This window comes from Crocuta crocuta, unplaced genomic scaffold, assembly GCF_008692635.1.
Source record: "Crocuta crocuta isolate KB4526 unplaced genomic scaffold, BGI_CrCroc_1.0 scaffold99, whole genome shotgun sequence".
Taxonomy (NCBI): domain Eukaryota; kingdom Metazoa; phylum Chordata; class Mammalia; order Carnivora; family Hyaenidae; genus Crocuta; species Crocuta crocuta.
Genome location: NW_027551560.1, coordinates 7,154,279 through 7,169,998, shown reverse-complemented (window position 1 = coordinate 7,169,998; position 15,720 = coordinate 7,154,279). Strand labels below are relative to the sequence as shown.

At 40.3% G+C, this 15,720-nt stretch overlaps 1 protein-coding gene across 1 annotated transcript in view; it reads left to right on the top strand.

Moving 5' to 3' along the window:
• HSD17B3 (hydroxysteroid 17-beta dehydrogenase 3) overlaps positions 1 to 15,720 on the top strand; it is a 38,095-nt gene that overhangs the window by 383 nt on the left and 21,992 nt on the right. The window contains exon 2 of the mRNA XM_077749513.1: positions 2,791 to 2,837. Coding sequence (XP_077605639.1) covers positions 2,791 to 2,837 — 47 coding nt within the window. The remainder of the gene's footprint in view (positions 1 to 2,790; positions 2,838 to 15,720) is intronic.

Sequence of the window (15,720 nt, the reverse complement as noted above, 5' to 3'; positions counted from 1 at the left end):
CAATTCTCACCTCTGTGCTTGCCCTCTCAACCTTATTAGTTGGTTTGTTCCCTTATTGGAGTTTCTGGTGATATAAATAATAAATGCTACAGAAATTTCTGCATCCTTTTCTCCAGATTTTTGAAGGCCCAGGATACTACCACACCCCTTTGTGGAAGGGTGTCTCAAAATTTGGAAATACAAATTATTTTAATTCATTTTATTTAAAACATTTTTCTGAACGCTTTTATGAGGTAAAGTTATTACAAAATCAAAGTAACAAAGATTTCTATAGGGATACATTTTCTAGATGGTTAGATATGGATTCTGGGTCTGGTTTGTGTCCCAAGTAGATTAATCACTGCCTACTAATGGGATTTACCTCCGGGAACTACCACGCAGAATTTCAGCCCCATGACTGGGTTTAAGGTGAAACACATGAGGCATGGTTTCAGCATCTCCTTGAATGAAGTGCTAAGGTTACATGAAGAAATCCAAGAAATCTAATGACTTAAAAAAAAAAAAAAGAAGAAGAAATTTAAACAGCTTTAAAAGTACCATGCTAGGCTAAATAGGAGAGATTACAAACAACATTATAAAGCTATCAGATAAAATATAGGATACTGAGTTACATGGGAATTTCAGATAAACAAGGAAGAAGTTTTTAGTATATGACATCCCAATTATTATGTGGGACATACTTATACTAAAAAATTACTTTTTGTTTACCTGAAATTTAAATTTAGCTGAGCATGCTGTATCTTTATTTGTTGAAGCTGGCAACCATACAACCTAAGCAACAGAAATAAAAAAATTACCATATGAAAATTGTTTGGAATGAAAAATGGGTTTTTAACTATTGCATGTTATATTTGAAGTGTGTGTGTGTGTGTGTGTGTGTGTGTGTGTGTTGGTGAACACTCCTTCACTCTTGGGGCAGTATGCTATTTCCAGAGAACTTGCTAAATAGCTTGAACTTAAGTGTGCTGGATCAAAATGTCCTGCTCCACACAGATCCCAATGCCCACGCGCTTGGCGGGTGGATAGGGGTAGGGTGGTGCTTATAACTCCACACAGTGGCTGCCCATCAGTGGAGAGCAAAGCCCTTCTGAGAATACATACTCCAAAAGGAGTCACATGGGATCAGAGACCAGAGTATTTGTTGTTTCACATAAAAAAACATAATCTTGGGGCACCTGGGTGGCTCAGCTGGTTATGCGTCCCTCAGGTCATGATCTCACAGTTTTGTGAGTTTGAGCCCCACATCAGGCTCTGCTCACTGACCCTGTGAAGCCTGCTTAGGATTCTCCCTCTCTGTCTCTTCTCTCTCTGACCCTCTCTGTCTCTTCACTGCTAGTGCTCTCTCTGTCTCTCTCAAAATAAATAAATAAACTTTAAAAAAATCCCATAATCTTAATCTGTCCTTTGAGTCAATATTGAATAGAGTTATCACTATCAAGAGTGAAATGTCTTTGGGCATAGGCAGGTATCTGGGAGAGAAGATAGAGCAAGAGCAAGAAGGGGAGCAAGAAGAAAATCCATGACTAAAGACCAAAATTTTCAACTTTTCAAAACTCTGTGGTTGATTAGAAAATTATGTCGCTGGTATATCTTTATAGATTTGTGGCCCCAAATTCAGAGAGGCAGGTTTCAAACCCTGTTGTCATCATTTTTAGCAAGGTGACCATGACTGAGTTATTTTCTCTCTCTCAGCTTTCTCCTCTCTAAACTAAGGAAAACATTGGTCCTTGCATTATGAGTTTGTTTTGAATATTAAATGAGATGATGCATCTAAAACACTTGCAACAGTGCATGGCAGAAAGTAAGCCCTCACTAGAGACCAGCCATTTATTGATGTTATTATCTTAACTATGTATTGGGTGACTTTGAAGTTTCCCATAATGGTCGGGGGGGAAGGTGAGGCAGAAGATAATCCTGAGCATGGCACCTGTCCCAAGAAGAGCAGGTAATATGCATGGATTCACCTTAAAGTACCCAAGTGAGCAGATAAAACCATTTGTAGTTATGAAAATGAGCATGCTCTGCCTATGTGTTTCTGGAAGCTTGTACAGTTTAGCTAACTGTATCTTTTCTTTCCAATAAGCTAAATGTATCTTCCTTCACACTTTTGGAAAGCATACCCTTCGATTGTTGTGTCAAGGTGAATTGCAGATCTGTAAACACTGAACAGTTTGAAATTGTGACATGCACATGAGTGAGGTTTACCCCAGAGTTTAGTCATGAAATAAGTGTAATGTTAGACATAAAAGGACTAGAAGGTCCATCTGATTGTTATATGTTAGTCGATAGGTACACTGACTATGGATTCTTCAGGTGCCTTTATGTCATTGCATCCCCTTCTTGCATTTCTGTGTGTTTTTCTCTTTGTTAAGTNGGGGGGGGGGGGAGGGGATGGGAAGAGGGAAGAACTCAACTTTTAGGAAGAACCTTGAAATGTCCTTACAGTGATAGTTGGGTGTGTGGGTAGAGAGATAATAGGGAAAACTGTTTGGGGTCTGAGTAAAATGTTCCCTGGCTGAGGTTCTTTGTTTCGTTTTGAAGGGTGTCTTCCACAGCTTCACCAACCTCTCCAAGAAAAACAAAAGTTTCATTTTGAACGTTTAGTGAGAGTAGTCAGGGCTGGAAGTCCCAGAGTTGAGTTGAGTAGTGCTGGACAGAAAAAGGGCGCTGTTTGAAATACTGTGTCCTAGGCAGTAAGCCTGCAAAAAAAAAAAAAAAAAAAAAAAAAAAGTAGGTGATGAGAGAGATCATTTTAATTCTGTCCTTTAAAACCATTTCTTCTTTTTGCAGTGATCACTGGAGCAGGAGATGGGATTGGGAAAGCTTATTCCTTTGAGGTAAGTTGTGTTCCTGGGGAATTTCCCCTTCCCTTGTGTCCCTTGTGTTGAACATCCCGTGATCAGGTGATGCTCCCGCCCCAAACTTTAGTTCTCTGGTTATAAAAGCAATAGACATTCATTTATGAAGGAAAATATTTTCAATAAAAAGGAAAATTTAAAAATCACAATCTCACCCCCTGGATACATTTTTAAAAAACATAACGATATTCAGATGTACCAGTGTCACCTCTTAGGAGTTGTTGTAGGAATTGTTGGGGGCATTGTTATTTTCTAGTGTAATTGTACCATAAGAATTTATATATAAGAATTTTTAATACAATTAAAACTATGAAGTGCTTTCCTTTTACTTATCCTTATGTTGTAGCTAGGGCATATATTGATTTTTAAAAAATTATTTGTGTAGGCAGGACATATTATCTATAACCTTAATTTCCAGAAGATTAGTGGGCATTATAAAATATTATATAAAGAGAGGGTCTGATAGGGCTGATAGTCACTGGAATATGATTAGTGTCTCTGAGTATTACCTTCCAGGCTTCTTGTTTATCTGCAGATAGATAGATATGTGGGTAGTCATACTTTTTAAAAACATACTTATAGCATATGTTGTCATCGTTGTTATGATTATTATTCTTATAAATTCCACATTTTCATTAATGAAATATTGTTTTCTGGAATTCCTATTATTTTATTTCTTCATCATGACTATTACACCGACCTCTAGAACCATGTAAAATACAATAGAAGAAACAAAGAATTATTGAAATTATGAGGATGAAAAAATCAGTAACGCCTTAAAAATATAACAAAAATCACTTCACTTACAAAAGCTACATTCAACAACAGTGCAGTACGCATGCATCTTCTGGTCCCCAAAGGCCTGTGTCAAGATAGACGCCAAGCCACCCTGTGTGAAATGGACAGTGCAATGTGCATCGGAGGCACTTAACAAACCTAAACCATGCCAGTTGAGAAAACTTCTAGCACTCTTTCATGTCTGTCCTCTATCTTCCGATGATCATCTCTTTGGTACTGACATTCAGCTTCAACTCTGTTTTTTTGAGCCTAAAAGGCTCTTTGTTCTTATCCTAATACAGACATAGCAACTTTCTGATGACCGGTAGTGCCCAGCACTCGGTAGATGGGTGGTCATATTTGAATGTGTAGGTTGAGGAGATGGATCAGCAGCCACTTTCCAAAGCCTTGTGTCTTCCTTAACCAAAAATCAGAAGGAAAGCTTTTCTAGTTATTTGCATTAGAACTATATCACCTTTTATGTAACTATTGCTTACTTTAGACCAGGTTTCTGGAAAGGTCCTAATCCCTCATCCAAAATATCCATGGCCTTACCTCTCAGNCTCGAACCCACGAACCGCGAGATCATGACCTAAGCGAAAGTCGGACGCTTAACCGACTAAGCCACCCAGGCGCCCCAGCCTTACCTCTCAGTTTTCTAAATTGCCTTGCAATCCAGGTTCTTTCCTCAAATTCATGCTGACCTAATGTCTCAAGACTCAGACACTTTTCTTTCTACTTAAAGCAGACCATGTGAAAACTCCTTAGCCATTTGTTTCTTTACTGTTTCCAAAAGCAATGGCCTGGGGGTGAGGAGCTGTGGGTTCCTGTCCTCACTGTGGCACTAGCTGTCTGAAGATTTTGGACGAGCTGCCCATACTTTCTGGGTTTTGTGTCTTTACCAGCACAAAAGATACCTCCAAAGTTCTCAATTGTTTCTGTTCCAGACTAATTCTTGCTTTGCTCTTTCTTGTAGAATCTTTTTCTTTGTTTGTTTTCTTTTCTTTTTTCTAAGGCTGTGTTAAACAATTTTCTGGGCTCCCTGCTTCTCCTTCATTCAGTCTTTTTGCCTTCCAGAGAGACTGTTCGTGTCTTCCTGCTAAAATTCTTTCACAAGGAAAGCAGTTCAGAGTCTGAGATGCTGCAGATTGACCAGAAGGGTTAAGAGCCCAAGACATCTGTGTGTTCAAATGCTGCTTTGTATGCTTCCTGCAGAATTTCCACATCATTAAACTGCAGGTGATGGTAATCTCACTGGAGGTTCTGGAAAGGTTTAATGGGATGAGGTGGGCAAAATACTTTACCAAGAGTAAGGTCTCCAGGGTTAGCCATTATTATTATTGTATGTTTAAACTGGTCCTCCTTTCCCATATATTACTTTGTCCTTTCCTTTTCTTTCTTTTTTGAGAAGAAAACTGGATTGTACTTAGCAATACTTTTACTCTTTTTACTGTTCTTTCATTCCCCTTGGTGTTCCAAGATTCTTTCTTTGGTCATTTCCTTTCTGTTTAGAGAACTACCTTTAGCTATTATTTTAGGGTAGGTCTCTCTGTTTTCCTTTATCAGAGAATGTCTTGATTTCCCCTTCATTCCTGAGTAGAGGATTTAGGATTGATAGTCCTTTGCTTTAAGCACTCGAGAAATGTTGTGCCACTTCTTTCTTGCTTATCTGGTTTCCGGTGAGTCTGAATGTAATTTGAATTGTTTTTTCCCCCATAAATAAGGTGTTTCCCTCTCAGTGCTCTCAAGATTTTTTCCCTTGTCTTTAGTTTTCAGAAGTTTAGTTATGATGTTTCTTGGAGTGGATTTCTTCCTTCCTTTTTTCTTCCTTCCTTTTTTCTTCCTTCCTTCCTTCCTTCCTTTCTCTCTCTCTTTCTAATATAATTTGGTCAACTTGGTTTCCACACAACACCCAGTGCTCATCCCAAGATTTCTTTGCATTTATCTTGCTTGAGGTTCACTCAGCCTCTTGAATTCATTCATTATTTCTTTGAATATTTTTTTTCTGCCCAGCCCTCTTCTCTTTTTATGGGACTTCAATTGCTTGGATGTTAGATTCTTATAGTCCAATGGATTTCTGAGATGCTGTTCATTTTCTTCACTGTATTTCTTTCTCTGTTGCTTAGAGTGGGTAATTTCTATTGTTTTATCTTTAAGTTCATGATTCTTTTCTTGGTTCCCTCCATTCAGCTACTGAGCCCACCTATCAAATTCTTAATTTCATTTATTTTATTTTTCAGCCCTTAAATTTCCATTTGGCTCTTCTTTATCTTCTATTCCTTTACCAAAACTTTCTCTCTTCTCATTTGTTTTAAAAGTGTTTGTAATTGCTTGTCAAAGCATCCTTATGATGGCTGCTTTAAAACCCTAGTCAGAGAATTCTAATGTCAGTGTCATCATGATGTGAGCATCTGTTGATTGTTTTTATCTCATCAAATTGAGACCTTCCTGGTTCTTGGTATGGTGACTGACTTGAATTGTGGACAGTTTTGGTATTTTGTTATGAGACTCTGAATCTTATTGAAATCTGTTTTGGGTCTGTACCAACACTGCTTCAGCAGGGGGAGGAGGGGTGTCAACCTGTAGTTTACCTGATAGGCCAGGTAAGGTAGAAGCCCCGCAGGATTTGCACTCCGCCTCCTCCATTGTTGGGGAGGGGTGCTACCTCCTTTTACTGCTGGGTGGGGGTGGGAGTGCTGCCTCCCCACTAGGCCACTCTGGGTGGGAGAGGCAAGAATGCCTCCTTCCTGTTCCCCAAGAGGCTGCCAATGGTAATTAGGGGAGGTGGGGGTGGTAATGAAAACTGACTCTCTGCCAGGCTTCCTCTCTTACTATCCTTGGGGGGAAGGGAGAGGTGAGAAGAGATGGGAGGTCTTGGCCCTGCCAGGTGGGAAGTATAAGTTCAGGTCTGTTGACATGGGAACGGGTGGCTGGGATGAGTGTCCTGCCTCCCTACTCAGCCTTCTCTGATGCCAGGCTGGCAGGGGGAGGGGGACCCTTGGTCCGGCAGTCTCACCAGGGTGGAAGTCTCAGCTCCCAGCTCAGCCTTTGTGGGCGGGAGTGGGGGTGGGGTGGGACTACAGAATTTTTTTTTTAAAGCTGTTTGCCTACAGTAAAGCAGTTCTTTTTAAAGTTTTCAGCCTTACTAAGCTGTGTCTTTTCTGGTCCTTTGGTTAGAGAGAGCAGGCTTTTTTGGGGACTTTTTAGGTCTGCACCTGTGGCGTTTCTGAATTGCCAATTTTTCCACCACTAAGTTTGGGATATGTGAGGCAAAAAGAAAACCCAGGAACTCACCACTGTGCTATTTCTTGGGTCTTGAGGCCCCTACGTGATCTTCTCCCTATCTTTTGGAGTCTTTTTATGTTTATTTTATGTATTATGTCCAGGTTGCATAATTTAATTGCATATCATGGTAGGGAAAAGTACTTCTCCATTTTCCTGGAAGCCTATTTTATATTGTATTTTAACCTAATCTGTATTTATATTTAGTGTGGCAAGAGACGCTTTGCCCACTGCAAAAGGAATTTCCAGCAGTACTGGAAGAAGGTGGTAAACAATTGTGTTGAGGGATGAGCAGGGGGAGGAGGGAGGTAGGAGAGGGGTCCACTCTTCCTTGTCTCTGAGGCCATTGCTTCACTTTCTCTTCACACCAGTTTTGCTCCTTAAGCACCTGAATTTCTTTTACTCATTGCCACACAGAGGAAGCCTGTTTTCTCTGGCATTCCTACCACCTGTTTCAGATTAGCAGCAACAAGTACCTTCCCTCAGGCAGACCCTAAAATAAAGAAGGAAACAGCACATTCTTTTCAGCAGCAGCCCTTCTTCTTTAGGACAGTGGCACAGTGCATTCTGGGAAAGGGAGGGCTTCTGTGGCTTACCTCCCTGAAGGAAAAGAGGCAAAACCCTCATATGGAGTCTGTCAGCCTGGACATTCTGGAAATAAAATTGAGCCCTGCTCAAGAGGACAAAAGGAACAATGCTGTCCCAGACAAGTAAGTGTTTTCCGTGCCTCCCCGCATCCTGGCCCAGACCACTTCACATAGAACCTTTAATATGTCTGTGGCTCTTGAGAGAAATGGCACAATTCAGAAAAGGCTGGAAGCCCACCAGGAAGCAAGCATCCTTTGTGCTGAAAATGCAAATTGTTTTCCATTTAATGGACAATCTTCTCTTCAGGAGGCTAGTGAAGTGAATTGTGAGACAAAGGCGCTTAATTCTTTGGCCACAATTCTGATGGATTCCAAGGCTCAAAATGAGGGTTGGAGGTGTGAGAGAGAGAGAGAGAGAGTGTGTGTGTGTGTGTGTGTATGGGGGGGTGGTGTTTTCCACAGGGAGAGAGAAACCTCTAGGATATCACTGACAAGGCCAATCTTTTCTCTCTCTTTCTCTCTCTCTCTTTCTTTCTTTCTTTCTCTTTCTTTCTTCTTCCTTTCTTTCTTTCTGAGCACTTTCAAATCTTCTCTCTCTTTTTTCTCCCAAATTTTTATTCAAATTTCAGTCAGTTAACATACAGTGTAATATTGGCTTCAGGAGTTCATCACTTACATGTAACACCCAGTGCTCATTGTTAACAAGTGCCCTCCTTAATGCCCATCACCCATTTAGCTCATCCCCCACCCACCACCTCCCTCCATCAACCCTCAGTTTGTTCTCTGTATTTAAGACTCTCTTATGGGTTGCTTCCCCCTCTTTCCTCCTCCCCTTCCCATATGTTCACCTGTTTTGTTTCCTAAATTCCACATATGAGTGAAGTCCTATGATATTTGTCTTTCCCTGACTGACCTATTTTGCTGAGCATAATACACTCTAGTTCCATCTACATCATTGCAAATGGTAAGATTTTATTCTTTTTTTGGTGGCTGAGTGCTGGAGACCCGCTCCAGCCAGTCCAGGGGTCCCTGAAGGATGGACGGTGTTGGTGAGAGACAGAGAGCCCCGAGATTCTTTCTGATCACCGGGCAGGCATCTCTGCACTGTCAGTTTTGGTGTCTTTATTTATAGGTAAAACGATAACATGGCATCAGAAAAAGGAATTTTTACAATGGAAAGCTCTTTGTGATAAAATGCTTTGAAAAGTGTACAAAAACAGGTTTTTTTGGAAGTATTCTTGCAGAATTACCCCAATCATAGTGAGGTTGAGTCAATCTTACAACCTAAGGAAATAACAGAATATTCTTAGTGAAAAACAGGAAAACATACATATTTGTTCTAAGTTAATAATGCTAAGATTAGGACATAGGTTAAGTTGTATATAGATAGGCTAGGAGTCATTTTGTCTGGCTCTCAAGAGGATGAATGTTTTTGAGCTGGTTAATAAGTTGTTTGTGGAAACTTTTTTGACTTGATGCTGAAGGTGTAAACACCATGGAGGCCCTAAATGTGTCGGCCTTTGTTTTTGGGTTATGTTTGAGCTACTCTTATCTATCCTCATCCCAGCCGCCAGTGTAAGGAAGAGTGTGGAAAGGAGGCCTTAGGGAAGGGACTGCTATACATCACCAATTAGAAAAGGTGTTAAGTATTAAGTTCTGCCCTTATCTGTTCCTTAACTCTAAATTAGGCTCTTTGTCTCAGGGCCAGGTTCTTGTGTTCTTAATCCCCTTTATTATCTAAGTCTTGGATCTACAAGGCCCATAGGAAGAGCCTTTTGACAATCGTCCACAGTGCTTTCATCTAAAATCTCATTCAAAGAGGCAGGAATATGCTTTTCCTTATAAGGTATGTGTGTAGGGAATATCGGTCTGATTTGGAATATTGTGAGGCCTGGTCAATACCAGCAGGCTCATTTCCAGTATGAGCCAGTAGTCACAGAAGGAGATACCAGTTTTGCTTCTCATGGCAGGAGCTTTGCAAACACTGCCATTTCCTCGCTGTGACTGTCGTCCAGCGGGTCCAGTGCAGCTCCCATTGTATATATTTATATATATGCATCTTCTTTATCCATTCGTCAGTTAATGGACATTTGGGCTCTTTCCATAGTTTGGCTATTGTTGATAGTGCTGCTATAAACATTGGGGTGCATGTATCTCTGTGAATCTGTGTTTTTGTATCCTTTGGGTAAATACCTAGTAGTGCAATTGCTGGATCTTAGGGTAGTTCTATTTTTGACTTTTTTGAGGAACCTTCATACTGTTTATCAGAGAGGCTGTCTCAGTTTGCATTCCCACCAACAGGTTAAGAGGGTTCCCCTTTCACTACTTCCTTGCCAAAATCTGTTGTTTCCTGGCAGGGTCAGTCTTGAAATGGAAGAGTCCTTGGTTTTTTATTTTTCAATCTTTTTATTTTTCATTTCTTTTAAAAATTTTAAGTAGACTTATTTTTTTAGAACAGTTTAAGGTTGACCACAAAATTTAGTGGAAGGTATGGAGAGTTCCTATATATCTCCTACTCCCAAACTTGCACAGCCACCACACTATTGACACATCCTACCAGCGTGGGACCTTGTTACAATGGATGAACCCACCCTAACTCTTCATTACCATCCAGAGCCCATAGTTAATCTTAGGGGTTACCTTCTTGGCTTGCTTTTTCTCTGGTGGATTTTTTATTGTTATAGGAAAGCATGAGACATGCACAGCTGACGATGTTTTGTTTTAGAGAACCTTATTTTCACAATCCTCTCCTTTGCTCAGCCTGGCCAGAATGGAGCTTTACCTAGAGTCAGTCAAAATTGACATCAAAGTCTTTGAGAGATTTTCTGTGGCTTTTCCTTTTAAATAATAGCTGTATTCCAGACAAACCATCCGTAAATATACTTTTTTTTGTACATCATGTTTAAATGTACCAGGATATTGACTATTTAAAGTGAATGCTAGATGTACAGAATCACCTTCAATATCTTTTTTATATGTCTGGATCTTGATTGATTATCTTTTTATAAAGTGACCTCTCACTATACAGATTCTAGGCCAGGGGTAGGACTTGTGATCATACTTTTTGGCTGAAGATCATGGGTTAAAGTGAATGTAAATTTACTTTAACATACTTTAGCATAGGGGCCCCTGTGTGGCCTAGTTAGTTAAGCATCTGACTCTTGGTTTCAGCTCAAGTCATGATGTCACAGTTTGTGAGTTCGAGCCCTGTGTTGGGCTCTGTGCTGATAGTGTGGAATCTGCTTGGGATTCTCTTCTCTTTCTCTCTCTCTCTCTCTCTCTACCCCTTTCCCTCTCTTCTTCTCTCACTACCCTCTCCTCCCCTACCCCACTCATGCTCTCTCTCTCTCAGAAATAATAAATGAACATTATTTATTATCTGTTCACCTGTTGATGGACATTTGGGTTGTTTTCAGTTTGGAGCTATTACAAATGAAGTTGTTGTAAACATTCATGTTCAAGTCTCTGTGTGGACACATATTTGCATTTCTCTCTGTCAGTTTCTTTTCTTTCATTCCCATCCCCCATGTCTCTTCCTCCCACATGCAATCTTGCTATTATGTTTGATTTGTATTCTTTTGTTTATATGTATTTTTATAAAATGTTTACTATTTTGTGAACATCTTGCATCTATGAAAATTTTTTACCAATCCAAGTACAGAACTAGTCTTTCTGTATTTAGTTTGAGGGGGGGAAAGGGTGTTCTTGTTTTTTACCTTATTTTCCAAAAAGGTATGAATTTGTCTTTACTATAGAATCATCAAGTTCAGTTCTCATTGCTCAATGCCAGGCAAAGCCTGGGAGGCCCTGTGTAGTGACGGTGGAGCACCCTAGGTCATTTGCTTGCCTTTGTCAGTTTGAGTCCTGGGGAAAAATCCAGATTTCTGAGTGGTTGCATGGGGTGGGGCGGGGTGGGGGATGGTGGCTTGGACTGTGGGGCTATCTGCAGAGGACACTGTGTAAGGAAAAATAAATCTCTCTTGTATTACGCCACTGAGATTTGGGGATATTTTGTTACTGTAACTTTGTCTATCCTGTCTTGCCTACTACAGAGTGAGAACATTAACAAAGGAAATACTGTGAACAGAAAACTAAAACAAGATAGACACAGTTGGTGCAGTATATTTGTAATCACAATAAATGTGACTTAGTTATATTTCCTGATAAATAAGAGATAACCCAGAAAGAGCTTTAAAAAAAAAAAGCCAATGTTAAATACAGGAAGGTTGAAAGTAAAGGGATGGAAAAACATATCCTATGAAAATGCAAAAAGAAAGGAAAGGAGTGGGAGCAATATCAATATTAGACAAAATGTAATTCAAGATAATAAAAAGGGCACCTGGGGGGCTCAGTCATTAAGTGTCCAACTTCAGCTCAGGTCATGATCTCATGGTTTGTGAGTTTGAGCCCGTGTCGGGCTCTGTGCTGACAGCTAGCTCAGAGCCTGGAGCCTGTCTTCAGATTCTGTATCTCCCTCTCTCTCTGACCCTTCCCTGCTCACGCTGTCTCTTTCTTTCTCAAAAATAAATAAAACATAAGAAAAGTTTTAAAAAAGATAATAAAAGTGTTCATATTGATAAGATTCATATGATTTATATTGAGCTTATTCTATTTCTGACAATATAACTTTGAAATATTGAAAGTAGAAAGTAGAAACCAATCAGAATAGAAGTGTTTGTTGAATTTGCAACCACTATGGGAGATTTCCAAGACTCTTTCAGAAACAGAAATATATGGCGTGACTAGTTTTTCAGATAAACGGGCTTTGCAGGACTCACTGGGCACACTCATGACCGCTGTTTTTGTCTCTTTGAGCCTGTTCCATAGCTCTGGTTCTTTCTCGTTTGAATTTTAGTATATGTGCTGCCGACGCGAGCACACTCTGATTCTTTCTCTACCTCTGGTCCTGTTACTTCACTGATCCCTCTGGTCACTTCCAGATGCAAACAGGTTTCAATTCCATAGTCCCAGTGTCCAGTCACCTGCAATCATCAAAATATTGAACATGAAATAAAAATTAAATCTCTCTTCCTGCAGCTGGGACTTGCTTTGGAGACTACACTCTGGAGACATGACATCGTGCTGTGGTCTGTTTCTCTTTCCTGGTTGCTAACAGAGTTGCCTGCAGCTGCCAGGGGTGAGGAGCAGGAGTTTGGAGATATGGGCAGAGAGGGGAAGGAAGGATATGCCCGGTCTTGTCCTAAGAGGGAGATTGGCGGTCCGAGTCTGGTGACTGACATTCACATGACTTATGGGGCAATTTCCTGGGTTCTCCACAGCGAGCAGCCCTCACATGACTCTGGTGAACGTGCTCTCGTCTTGCATCCTGACCTCCTCAGCCCTTGAAGTCTTCCTCTGGCTCTGTTTCTGCTGAGGTCTCTTTGCTTTGGGGTGGACGTTTTGTATAGAATCTAATCCCACATCTGTTCTTTCCCACATCTGATCCAGGAGAAACAGTCAAACAAATGTGAATGGTGGCCTAGTTCATGGCACCAGAAAGCTCCAACGTCAGAGCATGTCGGAGCATCGATAAGCCATGATTCTTGCCCTTTAGATTGAGGAGTGTTGGTCAGATGGGTCTACAGTTTAAGGATAATGAGTAAGAGATAATCCTTTGTTATGTTAAATTGCTGTAACTTATGACCACAGCATTGCCTATGCTCCACTAACTGATTCAGCAGAAACAAGGGGTGGGATGATAAACTGGATAGTGTGATGCATAGAAAACCTGTAATAAGATGGGATGGTACCCCATCCCTTGACTTGAGGCTCCTCCCTCCCCCTGCCCTAGGGAATGGGAATCATAGATCAGCAATGGACAAAACCAAAGAAAACCTCTTCACGAAGCCCTCTGTACCCTGACATATTTTTTTATGAATGAAGGGTGCCCTGAAGATGGGCTCAAGAATCACATTATCAGGCCTTAGATATTATTTTGTAAATTGTTTCCTTGGTCTCTGAAATCATTTTGTGATCTGATCCCTAGTGGGTCTTTGTGCTTTTGTTGAAACTTCTAATTCAACATCTTACTACATAAATACAAATAATTAAGATTATAAGAAATTTGAATACCCTCTCATACAGGTTTAATCAGTACTTGGTAAGCCATTTGGTAAACTTCACTTTTAATTTAAGAGATGGAGGGGCGCCTGGGTGGCTCAGTCGGTTAAGCATCTGACTTAGGCTCGGGTCATGATCTCACAGTTTGTGGGTTCGAGTCCCGTGTCGGGCTCTGTGCTGACGGCTAGCTGAGAGCCTGGAGCCTCTTTTAGTTCCTGTACCTCCCTCTTTCTCTGACCCTCCCCTGCTCACACTGTCTCTCTCTCTCTCAGAAATAAATAAAACATTAAAAAAAATTTAAGAGACAGAAATTTACAAAACCTAACCAGTGAAGAGCAAATACACATTCCTTAAGGATACACATGGAACACTCATAAAAGTATACCTATTGGAAAGAAAATTGTGATAAGGTTCCAATAGCAAAAAACATACCATTATGTTCATCAACTCCTATGCAATAAAATTAAAACCAATCTTAGAAAATGATATCCGGGGCACCTGGGTGGCTCAGTTGGTTGAGTATCAGACACTTGATCTCGGCTCAGGTCATGATCTTGTGGTTCATGTGTTCAAGCCCTGCATCCGGCTCTGTGCTGATGATGCAAAGCCTACTTGGGATTCTGTTTCTCCTTCTCTCTGCGCATCCCCCATTTGGGCTCTTTCTCTCAAAATAAATAAATAAACATAAAAAATAAAAATAAAAAAGAAAATGACATCCACCCTGTCATCTATATTGAAGAATTATACCTCAGTGTAGCTCCAAAAAACAAAAATGGACATTTTGTGAATTATGGTTGAAATGCTATACCAGTGAAGATTTTTGGCTTTAAATGCATCTATTAAAAACTAAGGAAAAGTGTAAATAGTCTTAGCTTTCAAGAAATTCTGGAAAGGGAACAAAATAAATCCAAAAGAAAGAGAAGGAAGAAATTAATAAAGAGAAGAACAAAAAAGGGGTGACAGAGCCAACAGGAATGAACTGAACTGCTCTTCAAAATCAGTTCTTTAAAAAAAATAGAAAAAGCAACAAATCTTTTTTTCCTCAAAAAGGAAAAAAAGAAAGAGAAGGAACAATGTTAGGAACCTAGCTACCGGCAAAAAGATTTTTAAAAAGGTAGAGGAAGAAGGAAAAGAAAGGTAGAAAAGACTATTTTTGATCAATAAACTGAAAACTTAGATGAAAGACATTTTCTATGGAAACATACATGATCAAAGTTGGCTCAAGTAATGAATGAGATGGAAAAGGTGGTTATGACTATGTACAGAACACCCAGAATATACTTGTAAGTACATATTACTAAATCTCCAAGGAATAAGAAAAAAAAAAAAACCCAAAACCCAAAATGTTTCTAGGATGACCAACCAACGTGATTTGCCTGGGACTGGGGCAGATCCTGGGATGTGGGACTTTCAGCTTTAAAACTGGCAAAATCCTGGGGCAAGTTTCAGGAATTGTGTAGACAGATTGGCATGACTCTGATCGCAAAATGGGACAAAGGTAACGTAAGACAATTGGGATCCAAGTTAAGTATTAGCAAACTGAATCCAGCTGTTTTAAAAATAATTTGGCAAAAAGGAATAGATGAAGATGTTCTTAAATTGATAAAAAATAAGTTTCAGAAGTAACAGGAAACCTCATGCTTTGTATTGAAAAACATTAGAGGATGGGGCGCCTGGGTGGCTTAGTCAGTTGAGCGTCCGACTTTCGCTTAGGTCATGATCTTGCGGTTCGTGGGTTCGAGCCCCGCGTCGGGCTCTGTGCTGACTGCCAGCTCAGAGCCTGGAGCCTGTTTCAGTCTGTGACTCCCTCTCTCTCTGACCCTCCCCTGCTCACGCTGTCTCTCTCTCTCTCCTAGAAATAAATAAAACATTAAAAAAAATAAAAAAAAAAAAAGAAAGAAAAACATTAGAGGTGCCTGGGTGGCTCAGTCAGTTATGCATCCAACTGTTGATTTGGGCTCAGGTTATGATCTCATGTTTGTGATATTGATTCCTGAATTTGCCTCTATGCTGAACATGGGGCCTGCTTGGTATTCTCTCTCTCCCTTTCTCTCTGCTCCTCTCCCATCTGTGCGCGCTCTCTCTCTCTCTCCCTCCCTCCCTCCTCTCTCTCTTTCAAAATAAGTAAATAAACTTAAAAAATAAAAGTGTTCTCA